A 15304-nucleotide genomic window follows, 5' to 3' on the forward strand; every position below is an offset into this window, starting at 1 on the left:
CGAGGATGATGATGATGATAATAATTGTTGATAATAATAATAGTATTATTATTAATATTATTATTATTACAATTTTTAAACTTATCATCTTTGAACGTAATCAAATTTATATACAAAATTCCTAGTTCAGAGCAGTTGTTTTGTTCTGGTTCAGACCAAAGATGATCAAGAAAGTGAACTTTAGATTGCTCAAGTTTCTTCAATAGGTGCGCTTTAATTATAAATAATTTTCGAATTAGGATATATTTTTTGTCATCAGAATACAGAATATAGTTACAATAGAAATAGAAATAAAATAATACAATCAATATAAAAAAGGACATACAGTAATATTAACAAAATTTGAGGACCGAATGAGCAGCGCTCGTGTTCGGTCACAGTTCAGATAAATGAATGAATAAATAAATAAATAAATAAATAAAAATAAAAATTAAAAATTTTGTACAAATACTTCACGCAAATTTCCATTAAGTCAACCTTTTAATATCCTCACTACAGAAGTATAGCAATTGAAGAGTCCACTGCAAGAATGATGGATGTCATTTGGAATACATTTTGCAGGAGAATCGATTGAATGTTTGAAATGCTTAGCGCTCAAAGCTTAACTGTGATTTTCCGATCATTACTGGACAATGACTATCAGTGTTAATGCCATATAACTCTGTATGTACATTCTATATGTCTTAAGCAATGAATTCGACAAGAAAGTGACATCCATCATTCTTGCAGTGGACTCTTCAATTAAATATTAGAAATTCAAAAACGCCCAATTTATAGAAAACTGTTAGCACTGATGCAAAAATGCACGTATATCCATTAGCTCAATAGTTAGGAAAAGTCTTCGGTTTGACCTTTCCCTATATTTGTTGAGTGGGTTGTTCTAAAATAGTCTTCAAGTTTTAGTGTGTGTGAGGAGAATGTGTGAATGAAAAACAATAAACAATCACTCTCATATACACTTCTGAAACCACTTACGTTTTTTTAATTCTGTTGTAGGAAAGAAGAACCGGAAATCTTCGAAGAAACTTATCGATCCAGCCTTAGTGTCGACTGCATCCTGATTCTTCCGAAGGTAAATGTCTTTTGATGAAGTAATGTTTATGAACACTTTAAAAATGTATAAACGTTCTCGCCACTTAAAATAAATTGTATTCAATTCACTGATATCGCGTTTTGTGCCACTTTACACAGATTTGTTTAAAAAAAAAATCACAATTTTATGAAAATAATTTCGTGGTTATCATTTCTCAAAAAAAATTCTTCGAGGTTATTTAAAACTATTAATGTCTGTATTGCATATATGCGCAGGTATTTAGAGAGCAATAAATTATGGGCTTCGATCCCGAAAAGCCCACAAGGTGTTGCGATGTCCCTGATATCGACAGTTTCGCTTAATAAATTCTATAGCTATTTTATGGTGCAGCTGTTTATGAGAATGAATGTAGGTCAACAATGTATAAAAGAGTGTTGTACAATAAATCTCCCATACCTTGGCCTTCCTTTCCCATCGCAAGCTAGACGACCTATACACTGTCCACGGTATGGCGGCACTAAGGTCCGCCACATTGGGCTTCACAATATATGCTAGCCCGCGCTCTTTATCACCTCCGCCGCTGATAATGCAGGCCATACAGTCTTTGTGTCACCGCGCAGAATGAATCTCCTCCAAGTAGCGTATTTCCGCTTTGAATTATGTGTTACTCCTTTTATTGATTGACAGGGTCAATTTTTATAGAATAACTGTATCGCTGTATGCAATCCTGACGTTTTGACGTGCCCATTGTATGCAAAAGACAGAGTCAAGAGTGATATTCTTACAGAACACTGGTTGATTAGTGTAATAGTGACATACTTAACTATTTAAAATCGATTTTCTGAACGTACCATAAGATACGAAGCGTTTCTTTACAACCGATTGCAGTTGTCGTGGGTAATAATAATAAATAAATAATAATAATTACTATTATTATTAATTACTAAGAATTATTATTATTATTATTATTATTATTATTATTATTGTTAAATTTTTCATTTATTCATGTATATTTCTATTTATTTATTTATTTATTCACTTATTCATTCACGTATTTATTTATTTATTTATTTATTCACTTATTCATTCACGTATTTATTTATTTATTTATTTATTCGCTTATTTATTTACTGATTTACTTATTTTACTCATTTATTTATTTACTTATTTATTTATTTACTTATTCATTTGCTCATTTATTTATTTACTTATTAATTTGCTTATTTATTTATTCACTTATTCATTCACTTGTAATTTATTTATGTACTTATTTATTTATTTACTTCTTTATTTACTTATTTATTTGTTTACTTATTTATTTATGTATTTATTCACTTATTCATTTATTTATTTACTTGTTTATTTAATTACTTATTCATTCACTTATTTATTTAATTATTTACTTATTTATTCATTGACTTAATTATTTACTTATTTATTCACTTATTTATTTGTTTATTTATTTAATCACTTATGCATTCACTTATTTATTTACTAATTTATTCATTTATTCACTTATTTATTTACTTATTTATTCACTTATTTACTTTTTTATTTCCTTATTTATGTATATATATTTACTTAGGCCTATTTATTTATGTATTTATTTTTTTCACTTATTTATTTATCTATTTATTTATTCACCTAAGACTGTTTATTTATTTATTTACCTAAGACTACTTATTTGCTTATTTATTTATTTATTTATTTATTTATTTATTTATTTATTTATTTATTTATTTATCTGCTGGACAACAGCCATTGGCCAATCAAAGTCCTGCACAGTGATATATTTAATACAATGAAGTGAACAACTATTGTACAAATTAACTAAAAGATTGAGATAAGAACAACAATATGAAGAACAAAGATTACAATGATTAATTTACAAATAATATAATAATAATAATAATAATAATAATAATAATAATAATTCATACTCTCACGAGGTAGTTTGAATATTTATCCTGTCTTCATATGCATATGTTTTTCTAGAAGCAATAAAAAACTGAAACGGGAATTATTTCATGTCTGACAGTCTCTTACATTGCTCGGTAGGAAATTCCAAAGTAGAACGCTTCTGACCGCCCAACCTCAAGTCATGCGTGGAGTGAGGCCTCTGCCATTGGTTCAATAGCAGTTATACTTCTCTCCTCCTTTGCCGGGAAAGTTTACATCTCCTGTCAGACATTGTGGAACGAAGTATAGCTGTTATGCGGCGGTCTAAACTTGTGGGGTTTGTCTACTGTCCAAGCTTACCATGAAGGTCTTTGTGGTGTAACAGATTATCAAATAATTTATCGTGTATCCAAACAAAATCACCTTTTTACATTAGCATATGGAATTCTTTTTAAAATATTTATTTTATTTAAGTTATAATCGAATTTAAATACACATTTATTTACAGTTATTACAATCAGGAAACTACGAAAATACATATTAAAAGTAATAGAAACAAAAATACATTAAAGAACTATTATTATATACATCAAACAAGAATGAATATGAAGGGTACACGGGAAAAACGATCAAGGTCCATCAAAAATCGAAATTGAGTTAATAATGCCAGGAAAGGAAGTACTATCATGTGGTCTAGCTAGTAATAAGAAATCATCGTTCTTGACATTCCACTACGTCAATTTCTATTAAACACACACATAACAAAGTATTAAGTGCTTAAACTTTAAAATTCGTTTTTCTCGAAACTTTCAAAAATGGACCTTGATCGTTATTCCCGTGTACCCTTCATATATCTAATATTTAAACAAAACAGAAATATAAATTGAATAATTTAGTCCCGTATGAGCAAACGCTGGTGATGGGGATTATATTCATGATTTATTTTGTACTGTAATACGTTCGAATTAACTGTTTATGCTGGAGTATAATAATGATATCGAAAGACGTGCGTGTAGTCTAACCTGACAGGCGTTTCATACTACTACCACAGTCTAGTACATACGGTCACGAAGCTCAATACTTAGGGAATATGCATCCAATGACAGTTGAACTTCAGTTGTTAGCCACTAGGATCGCAACTATCGCACAGTCTATTGTTCCTAGTACTCTCAGTTGCTAACCGCTTGGAGCATTGTATCCCGAGAAATGCAATATATATATATATATATATATATATATATATATATATATATATATATATATATATATATCATACCGTAAAATAAATGACACATTTTTGTAAAAACTATAAGGGCAAGATAAAAAGTAAATGGAGCGTTATTTCACTTGCATTTTTCTTATACAAATATCAAAATATTTGCACGTGTACCCTTCCCGCCTTTTATATACGCAAACTATTCCATACTACAAAGAAAAATATAACCTGTTCAACATTACAGTACCCACAGCTGTACTCAGAAAATTACACACCGCAGAATCAGACCTGTGAATTATTTTCAGTAAGTCTCGAAGTTTTTAATAACCAATTGAATTTGAGCTCTAATGTCAGCAATCCTGCAGGTCATGGCCTTCGTGTAATAGCCTATTGTTTATTGTAGTCTGTGTTTTGTTTTATATTGAAATGCAATTAGTTCTCAAAACTGACGAAAGATGGATTTTGGAAAATAGGAAAATTATATAGGAAAACTAATGCTTCACTCAAAGTTACTATTTTTCTGAAAATCCTTGGATGCCAAGCTTCAAAATGACGGATCATTAATTAAAATCCGTTCAGCCGTTGTCGCGTAATTTCCATTACCAGTTCAAATTATATATATATATATATATATATATATATATATATAGGTTATATATATGTACAGGGTGTTTAAAAAATACTGGGCATAATTTCAGGTATGTATTTCCCACATGTAGACAATCAAAATAGTTCATTACAACATGTGTCCGGAAATGCTTTATTTCCGAGTTATGGCCTTCACAACATTGAAATTCACCGGAACGTTTTTCTTTCCGCAGGTCGTTGCCGTCAAAGGAGACATTAAGAGGGCACTCTGACAGTTCATTCCGAGGCGAAGGATACATTCAGTGTTGTGTAGGCGTTAGACTGTGCGACATGTATTCAAATCAAGAGCTGGCAGAGATACACTTCATGTACGGTAAGGCGGACGGCAATGCTGCGCTGGCTCGTCGTTTGTACCAGGAGAGGTACCCACAGCGACAATGTCCAGATCGGAAGACATTTGTACGTCTCCATTACCGTCTGTGCGAGTATGGAAAATTTAACTCTCCTGGTTTGGGAAGGGGACGACCAAGATCTACAACTCCAGAAGTACAGGAGGAGATTCTGGAGGCTGTGAACATGACTCCTTCTATCAGCACACGAAGGGTAGCGTTGCAAGTCAGTGTTCCTCATACGACTGTCTGGAGACTGTTGAAAGAGTATAAATTGTATCCTTATCATTTGCAACAGGCCCTGTAACCAGCAGATTACCCTGCACGAGTTAGGTTCTGTCAGTGGTTCTTGCAGCAGTGTGGTGTAAATCCGAACTTTCCTGCCTTAGTATTATTTACAGATGAAGCACAGTTCACACGAGATGGCATAACAAATTTCCACAATCAGCATGTATGTGGGCGTATGAAAACCAACCCACTTGCAACTGTTCTATCTCATCACCAGGTGCGGTTCTCCCTCAACATGTGGGTCGGTATCATTGGTGATCGATTAGTTGGACCCCATGCACTTGTAAACAGACTTACGGGGCAGACGTACACAAACTTCCTGGAAAACACCATACCTCATGTTTTAGAAGACACTCCACTGATCAATCGTCAACATATTCACTTCTTGCATGATGGCGCTCCTGCACACTTCAGTCGTACGGCTCGCCGGTACTTGGATCGAAGGTTTCCTGATCGATGGATAGGTAGAGGTGGCCCAATTGCTTGGCCTCCACGCTCACCTGATCTGAACCCTCTCGATTTCTACTTGTGGGGCCATTTAAAAACATTGGTTTATTCGTCTCCGGTGCCTGATTTGGTAACCCTTCGGAATCGAATTGTGGCATGCTCTGAGGACATACGCAATACTCCTGGAGTTTGGGATAGTGTTCGCAGGTCAATGAGACATCGATGTGAGGTCTGTATTGAAGCAGGAGGTGGACATTTTGAACATCTTCTGTAATGACAACGACCTGCGGAAAGAAAAACTTTCCGGTGAATTTCAATGTTGTGAAGGCCGTAACTCGGAAATGAAGCATTTCCGGACACATGTTGTAATGAACTATTTTGATTGTCTACATGTGGGAAATACATACCTGAAATTATGCCCCGTATTTTTTAAACATCCTGTGTATTAGTATACTTCGTCTTATGGCAGACCGTGGAATGCATGGTAAGTTCATAAAAAAATGTAGTGAGGCATAAAAAGCGTTTCTACTAAAATCTTTTTCACATGACTGCCACAACAGTTCGTCCACCGCTGTCGAGAAACGGTTAGCGCGTCTGACCGTGAAACGAGCGGGCCAGGGTTCAAATCCTGGTTGGGATAAGTTACCTGTTTGAGGTTTTTGAAAATTATACAAAAAATAACAAGTAATGAAACTGAAAAAACCTGAAATAATATATACATTAGAATGATACGTCCGATCGCCAATATAATCTTAGAAACGGACAGTGACCATGTGCTGTCTAAACTAATATTTCATAAATCATTCGATATGCAACCAGATTGCTGTGAGTGGTATCGGAAGAAGGGACACTGTTGCCGTGTTTTCTTGAATTCGTTATTTTACGACGCTTTATCAACTGTGATAGTTATCTAGCGTCGGAATAAGATGAAGGTGATGATACCAGCGAAATAACTTAAGGGTCCAGCGCCGAAAATTACCCAGCATTTGCTCTTAATGGGTTGAGGGAAAACCCCGAACCAGGTAACTTGTCCCAATCATGATTTGAACCCGGGCCCATATATTTCACTATCATACATGCTAACAGTTACTCGATAGTGATCGCAGTATTGACTTCATCTGGTGTACAGATGGATAAAATGCTGCCAATGGGTCTGGAGCCAGAATGTATGGGTCAGAGAGTTTCGGAATTAAATACATATAGCTACGCAATAAATGTAGTCTACGTTTTGGAGAAAATATTCAGAGAAACTATCATGGTAATTTCTGGATACTAACCGACAGTCAAGCTGCTTTAAAACCACTTCATAGAAGTCTATTTAACTCTAAAATTGTCTGAAATGGCCAGTAAAACTCAAGGGGTTAGGTACATCTTTTGGAAATATTCAACATTTTTTCCTCCATTACTGTATCTTGTACAATAATGAAAATTATTATGTGTAAAACACTGTCCTTCTGCTATGTGAAAAAAAAATATATATATTTTTACGATTTAAAAAAATTATTTACATTTTTTTTTTTTTTTCAAAATTCAGTTCACTGTGCAGTGATGAAGCGTTTCCCACATAACTAAAAAAATTATGCAACATTCTGTGATGAAATTTTTCGTATGTATTTATGCATGTCATATCTACAATATGATAGATTCTCTGATAAAAATAAATTCATTTTAAAAATGGTCAAATATCAGTATTTTCTTCTAACACAAAATAAAAAAATATATTATTTATTAAGGAATGTAGTTGAAAGAGCATGATATTGTAAACATGAGTTTCAGCAATAAAATAAAAGAGAGAGAACATGAAAAAGTTCACAAGTTTGTGAGTTATGAGGGAAACGCTTCATCACTGCACAGTAAACTATCACCATTTTGAATTTAAAAATATATATATATATATATATATATATGTATATATATGTATATATATATATATATATATAAATTTTTTAAACCGTAAAAATATTTTTTTCATATAGCAGAAGGGCAGTGTTTTAAACATACCAATTTTCATTATTGTACAAGATACAGTAATGGAGGAAAAAATGTTGAATATTTGACTGGCAAAATACAAAGGCTTACATTTTTGTTTGTATACCCTACAAAAACAGAACGTGAAGGTATAACTGGCAATGAAATGCAGGTTATTTAGAAAAAAAAGGCTCGGGAAACGTATTTACTGGGTCATAATCTGTAATGAGTATATCCAAAGCCCTAGTTCGAGGTGTTATCTTCAAATGGATGATACAGAAACGTCAGAAGCATTGGATTCTCAGCAAGAGAAGTAGACAAATCGTAGCATCAGTGCTGACATACTGAAACTAAATGGACCAAAAATAGGATGGCAATAGGACTAATCAAGCAAGTTAGCTCAGAGGTAGCGTTTGAGACTCGCATTCGGGAGGTCCTGGGTTCAAACCTCATGGTTGGCCAATCTGACTCTGGTTTTTCATGGTTTCCCATAGTCACAAAGGCAAATGCGGGATTGTAAATTTACATGCCATGATTCATCACCGCCTTAGTCACCAATATCATAAACATTAATCAAAATCTATAATTATTGAGCACGGATGTTTGGCAAAATGCCTTTTTTTACTAGGTGGAAGTAAATCATTATTTGCATAGTTAATGTGATTTGGGGTTAATCAAAGTGATAGGTCCAATTTTTATTTTGCTATTTTGCTCTTTTAAGTTATTTCTTATTAATAAATGCCTTTTTTGTCATTTTAAAGCAATATTTCTTTTCTATTTGCAATTTTCTAATTAATCGTAATGTGATATGTATGAAATTTAAATATATGAAACAGCGACTCACTTTACTAATAATAGTAAATAAAAGTAATTTATTTCGGTGCTTAATCTGCTAATAATCCTGCTTTAATACTACTGGTGGAATATGAATAATGATCGACAATCCACAGTTACAAATATAATATTGTCATGTCTTCACGATACCAACAATCAGCTTTATAATTTTAATTATTAAGCTCGTTCTCATAGAAGTTATCACGTAGCATTTTCAATTGTTTGCTTTCATACTGTCACAATTTTGGCTACAGGTATTTATTATTGTAGCAGAAAGAAATTTGAGTGGGGAACAGTCAGTTATTGTAGGGTGACAGAAGGTATAAGATCGGTTAGCTAGAATGCCTAAATTCAGTAAATCATTGAAAAGTAAACTTCATGCTTACGTTAGTGAATTTGGTGCCCATGTGTTTTCAACCGATGGAACAGTTCTGTTATGTAAGGTTTGTGAAAAGACAGTTAATCACGAAAAAAGTATTTTATAAGTCAACATGTGTCACTTACGAAGTAAATATGTGAGTTATGTTGATATAATTTAAATTTAATGCTAAAATATATTATGCCATTTTGAAATTTATAATGCCTTTTTCAAAGGTTATTGTGCCTTTTTTTACGCCTTTATTGCCTTATTTGGCTGCCTATTTTAACTGTTTTAAATGCCTAAACATCCGGGCTCTAAATCAGTAACATAAACACAAGCCATCTACAGCACACAGTAGAGATAGGAACTCAACAATAGTAAAAAAAAAGTCCTACTGCTACACCCACAGATCCTAGAGACGCAATATGACCACAGATAAAGCGTGTATAAATAAACTTACAAAAGAAATTGAAGTAATGACGGGGCAATTCATCTGCATACAACGGACATTTTAAAGGAAAGTTAATATAATAGTACATTATGCAACGAGCCTATAATGATAGTAATTAAGACGCAAGTATGGTTGTTTATGAAACGAGCGCAAGCGAGTTTCATAATATTCATACGAGCGTCTTAATTACCATTATAGGCAAGTTTCATACGACTTTTTATGCTCGACCATATTTATAACTTGAAATTATTCAGATGTATACATTTTATTTGTATCTGACAAGATCGCAAGTAACCTTGTTGTAGGTCGTGAATTATGAGATGTGCGCAGACGCGAAAGTATTGATTTTTTCCGAGGAACAATAATGTCACTGACCTTGATGTAACCTTGATTATTGAATTCGACATGAAAAACGAGATGACAAATTGAATTTATTTGAATATTATTTACAATTAACGCTAATTATTATAGTAACAGAACATAACCTTCTGCGATAGTATTGGATTTCCAGCTTCCGTGACTTTTTGCTAATTCTCTTTCGATTGCATATCCGAGAATAATCGATACTTGCGGTTTTATAACGGTACAAAGCTGACTTGTCATTGGCTGAACACCTGTAAGCTGAGTTGTCATTGGCTGAAGACCTGTACTTTAATGAGTGGGTGCACTTTAATGACATGCATTAAAGGACTGCTACTAGGTGCATAATTAATACATTTCGGCATGGTCGAGCATAAAATAATTTATTCTATGGTCTTCGAGAACGGAAAAGACAACACTTTGGGTAGGCCTATAACGTAATAGGACAACTCCAAACGAAAAAATCTAAAAATACTTCAGTCTGGTTCAAGGACATAAAATGGATAAGGAAAATGCAGTAACTGAAGTGTTAGGGATGTAAAAACCCGCCTTTAATCCACGTTCTAATCTAATCTAAATGATGATAAATCTTCTGGGACAGGACAGGACTCACAGACAAAATCACCTCATTCAGTACATTTGAAATTGATTGATCGATCGATTGATTTATTAATTTACATCGAGGATCATTCGAGTCGAAACTTAAACTTACTGTTCCGTTGTACAGAACCCCAGCTGGCTTATTTTCGCCTATGAAGGTTGAATGTGCTGAGGTTCACTGTATGTACACGGTAAATTTGCTGACAACTCCAAATGATCCTATACAGTAGAGAAGGCAAGATCTGTTTTGTGACCTTATAATATACTGAGGCAATAGGTTTGTTCCAGCAAACAATTCAGAACGCGTTCCGAAATAATATCTAACTTCTTTCTGCGCATGCGCCAGTTGTCTACGGTGTCAAAAGTAGTTCGGGATTTTACTTTGTTGGAACGTTTCTTGAACTGTTCTTTAAATGCCTTTGAAGTTTCTTCTCATATTAAAATTATATTCACTTTCCAAACTTAATTCTTCGTAAAATATATTACTATCAGCTTTCAAATAATTCATGATGGACAGTTTTTTATTTTAACTTGCCTAGTCTCGAAGCATTTTAACAAGAATTTCAGATTAAGCCATCTGCGCATGCGTCAACTGTTCAGAATTCTCATTCCTGCTCTTAATCAAAACCAAATTCATTCGTTTCGAACGAGTTCTAAAGAATCTTGGAACAGGGAATTGGGAGTTCAATATCGGTTCATAATTAGTTCTACTGGGTGTTCAGTTCAAAGTGTGTCATGGCTCGCTGTATGCCTTCATGTGGCTAGCTGATGAGCCTAGAGAATTTAATCTTCCTACACTTCCGCAGCTCAGGTGTATAATCTAAGACGCAGAGAAGTTGGCTAGCAAGTACGGCGTTCATTCTGAAGAGTACGTGCCGATACGTACGGTAACGCCAGTAGTGGCAGGAATGTGAACTGTTTGGAAATACGTACTGTCGGGATATGGGGAGAGGGTTAAGACGATTACTTACGTATTTGTTTACATTAACTTCGACGGTCAACATGGACACGGAGCATTTGATTTGTGTTGTGGAATGTTACCGTACGCAACCGATGATAACAAATACCCTGCGTACGACTTGCCGGCGCAAAACACAGTTCGAAAGAGGTTATGGTAGCACACAGACCGTACAGACCGCCATCTGTTGCTACGACGTTCAAGTTATACCGTACACGTTCTCAAGTTCAGATTGAAGAACGCCTTAAATAATAGGCAACTTCTCTAACATTTAAGCTGAAACTCGCTTCAAATCGGTGACCCAACAACAGTGACGTCATGACACACTTTGAAATGAACACCCAGTAGTCTTGTTGGAACGTGCATTGCGCTACTGCGCATGAGCAGACAGTTCAGAATCGATTAGTAGCATAGAATTGTTTATGTATTGTTTAAGGTTTAAGGTGAAAGGACATTGTGTTTCTCAACTCTATTTTAGACATTTAATATTATAAAATATACCATACATTTACTGGAGATCAATAAACCGTGTATACATTTTATACGAGACTTACGCAAAGTTGGGACAGAAAACGTTACTAATAAACCATGCATAAGCGATGGATGTATAAACAGCCTGTAACTATACATGGGAATTGCTTTGCAGTAATTATATACAAGAAACTCCTTGTTTAAGCGTTGTATATAGAAAAAAAAAACTGCTCATTCAACAGCTGTTTGTATCGATTGTCATTTTATGATGGTTGCCTTGTAATCACAGAAGAACAAACCAAAGAGCACAGAATAATTAGAATAATATTGCTGTACCTATACTCTTCGACAAAAATATAGCTTGTTAATCGATCAGGCCCTGTTGTACTATCGATACTTAACGCGCACTATCGGATGCAACAGAGAACCTCAGCCTTCCGTTATGAAGTAATGACGAAACTATGACGTAGATGTGTAACGCTACGGCGCGACATTACATTCTTAGTCATAACATCACAGTATAGTATATACAGTCACGAAGCTCAATACTTACTAAATATGCAAACATAGACAGTTGAAATACGCATCAAAAGATAGTTGCTAAACACCAGGATCGCTACTATCGCCTCATCACAGACCCTTTCCCCAGCAGACGATAAAATGTATTGTACTTTCGATATCGTATTCTTTTGAAAAAATTAGCACTTTCCTTCCACTATTGAAATATGAAATACATAAGGTTTATATATTATTTTCATAAAGTGTATATTATATTTTATAAACTCACCTTCTTGGATCTTTCGGAAGAAGGATAACTCTGACCTCTTTTTCTTACAATATTTATAGTACCACAAACGTCTTCTTGTCCCATATTATTATTATTATTATTATTATTATTATTATTATTATTATTATTATTATTATTCAAATTATTGTATTTTAGCCATTCACAGTTATTACAACCGATAACGAACATTTCACAGTTTACACAACTTTTCACAACAAAGCGAAATACGGCACAGTCAATGGCTTTTCGATCTAGACCAGGCCGTAATGTATGTTCGGGTTTTCTATTTCAGTGCATGGAGCTCAGTGAAATATTATATTATAACTTTGTTGCGTATCATTGCTAAGTTTTATTTAGTGTAATGTATCCATAAGTTCCGTTTACTTCTTATTGTGTAATATGTTGCAAAAAATAATTACGAAACTGTGTTATTTTAATGTGAAGAGAATTTTACGTGTTAACATAATCTGTTCGCATCAACATTTTAAGTTCAGAATGGAAGCTATTTTGAGGTTCAATAAAAACGAATTTATATTGTGATTTTAATTTAGCACATCTACCTTCCTTAATTGTAGACAGAAAATTTACCATACCACTCCTATGAAATTAGTTACGATTGTGTTACTTCGTCTCTTAGGTAGTAGATAAATACAATAATTCAGTACTCAATTGTAGTATTAAAATAGAGACAAATAGAATGTGACGGGTGTCATACATGACATTATGTTTAATTATAATGTATAATTGCGAATATAGGAATATAAGTTAAATATAGTAAACATAACCTGTAATTTCCATATGACATAACATACATATGTAGTGGAAGGGCATTGGAGACCACTAAAATTAGACAGAAATGGCCAACTGGTACAATAAACATAACCTATAATTTCAACATACCTAAATATTCGTGCGGTGCAACTGAAAATTATTGAATCGTGCATAAATGAATGTACAAGAATTTCGCAATATTTAATCGAAAGAAAGGCAGGTAGGTCTATTACACATACGAACAACGTAATTTTCACACCAAAAATAATATTACACCTTAACTCGCAAGGAATTATGTCTGAAGTGTCTCCTAATCATTGTTTTAAATTTTATTAATGCAATTACACTACATTTTAGAGAAATATATGTTACTTTTTATGAATTCCAATTAAGTTATATGGTTGAAACGCCGCCCTTCGTGATCGGGTTAAGCGAGTCACATGGTCTGCCTTACGGCCTGTATTAGATCACGATGGCAGTGACACAGTCTATTATTCCTAGTACACACAGCGCTCCAAGCGGCTAGCAACTATCGCGAGAAATGCAAAAAATCACCCCAAGCTTCGTGACTGTATATAGTAGACTGTGATAACATGGCCAACATTGAACAAGTTTATATATAAATTCACTTTTAACATGAGTTTAATATAGCAATTCCTTTGTTTTTGTTTTTTTTTTTTTTTTTTTTTTGGAACATGCATTTATATTAGGCGATTGTCAAGATGGCCATGACTAGACCATGATAATCACGTAATTCCGATTCGTGCCGAAACCTAACGGTAACATTTGTACTGTTATACGAAACGTATTTAGCGATTATTAGTAAGGAATTTACACAGAATGAGCTATTCATTGTGTAAGTATAAGACAGTTAAATGTTTGTATAAGAGATTTTATTAGTTAGATCGTAATAGTTCATGGAAACATTCATGTCCATAGTAAAAATATAATATGAATTTCTCGGGTAAGACATTTGACAATAGCTTTACTAATTACGATTACTGAAACATCAGAATTTCACAAATATTTGAGGTTATGACATTTGATTCTGAACTAAATACTTTTATTTATTCATAATATAGAAACCATTTCTTCATTACTTCATGTTTCTTAAATCTCGTAGTTTCTCTCAACACAGAATGCTGGAAATTAATTCCAAACCTGCGCTTCATTTCTTTCGTGTTTATTGTTATTACATTATTATCATTAGCGGCATGTTTTCCATGGCCTTCAAAATTGTCCACGTAGGAGGAATCAAGCAGCAGCGATAAAACGAGAACGATAGATACTAAAGCGATAATAATAGTATTGCAGCGATAAAGTGCTCTGATTCATTGACATTCAATTCAACTGTTTCTTACACTCCATTGGTGAATTGATTATGAATGAAATAGTCTGATTAAAATCTCTGATGATCCGATAACTTTCCATCATCTAGCAGATAATGAAATGCATGGTTTCTTATATTGCACCATAATTTCTTAAAATATAAATTTGTTATGATGACAGTGAAGCAATGGTAAAATGAATATGCGAGAGATATGGAAATATTAATTATAAATAATTAGTTTTTTTTTCCTTTTTTTCATCGTTATACTAAAGTATTTTAATAGGGCAGAAATACTGACTTCAATATTTTCGCGAAATTTCTCGCTTTAACGTCTCTAATACCTTAAAAATAGTTCGATACACCGTCAAGCTATTTACTTGTGAACACAATTTTCGCCTGAACTAATGGATGAATTTTTTTAAATATTCTATATATACGAGCTAATATATCTGAGAATTAGGCATAAAATACCGCATTTTAATTTAAAGCGTAACAGATCTTTATCTGAAATCAGACCTATACAATGGAGATACCAAAAATATAATCATCAGAA

The 15304-nt window shown here is 33.4% G+C and overlaps 1 protein-coding gene and 1 long non-coding RNA gene across 6 annotated transcripts in view; one reads left to right on the forward strand and one right to left on the reverse strand.

Annotated features, from left to right (window-relative positions):
* LOC138716310 (UNC93-like protein) overlaps positions 1-15304 on the reverse strand; it is a 298280-nt gene that overhangs the window by 111186 nt on the left and 171790 nt on the right. Inside the window, exon 1 of one of the 5 annotated variants that reach the window (XM_069849258.1) lies at positions 1490-1604. The exons of 3 other annotated variants lie outside the window; for them this stretch is intronic. In XM_069849258.1, coding sequence (XP_069705359.1) covers positions 1490-1508 — 19 coding nt within the window. In that variant the 5' untranslated portion in view covers positions 1509-1604. One more of the 5 variants, XM_069849260.1, reaches the window with a different exon arrangement.
* The window catches only part of LOC138716311 (uncharacterized), a 417126-nt gene that overhangs the window by 57890 nt on the left and 343932 nt on the right, over positions 1-15304 (forward strand). The window contains exon 2 of the long non-coding RNA XR_011336634.1: positions 997-1072. This is a non-coding gene — a long non-coding RNA (uncharacterized lncRNA). The remainder of the gene's footprint in view (positions 1-996; positions 1073-15304) is intronic.

The sequence above is a fragment of the Periplaneta americana genome, chromosome 16, assembly GCF_040183065.1.
Source record: "Periplaneta americana isolate PAMFEO1 chromosome 16, P.americana_PAMFEO1_priV1, whole genome shotgun sequence".
In the NCBI taxonomy this organism is placed as follows: domain Eukaryota; kingdom Metazoa; phylum Arthropoda; class Insecta; order Blattodea; family Blattidae; genus Periplaneta; species Periplaneta americana.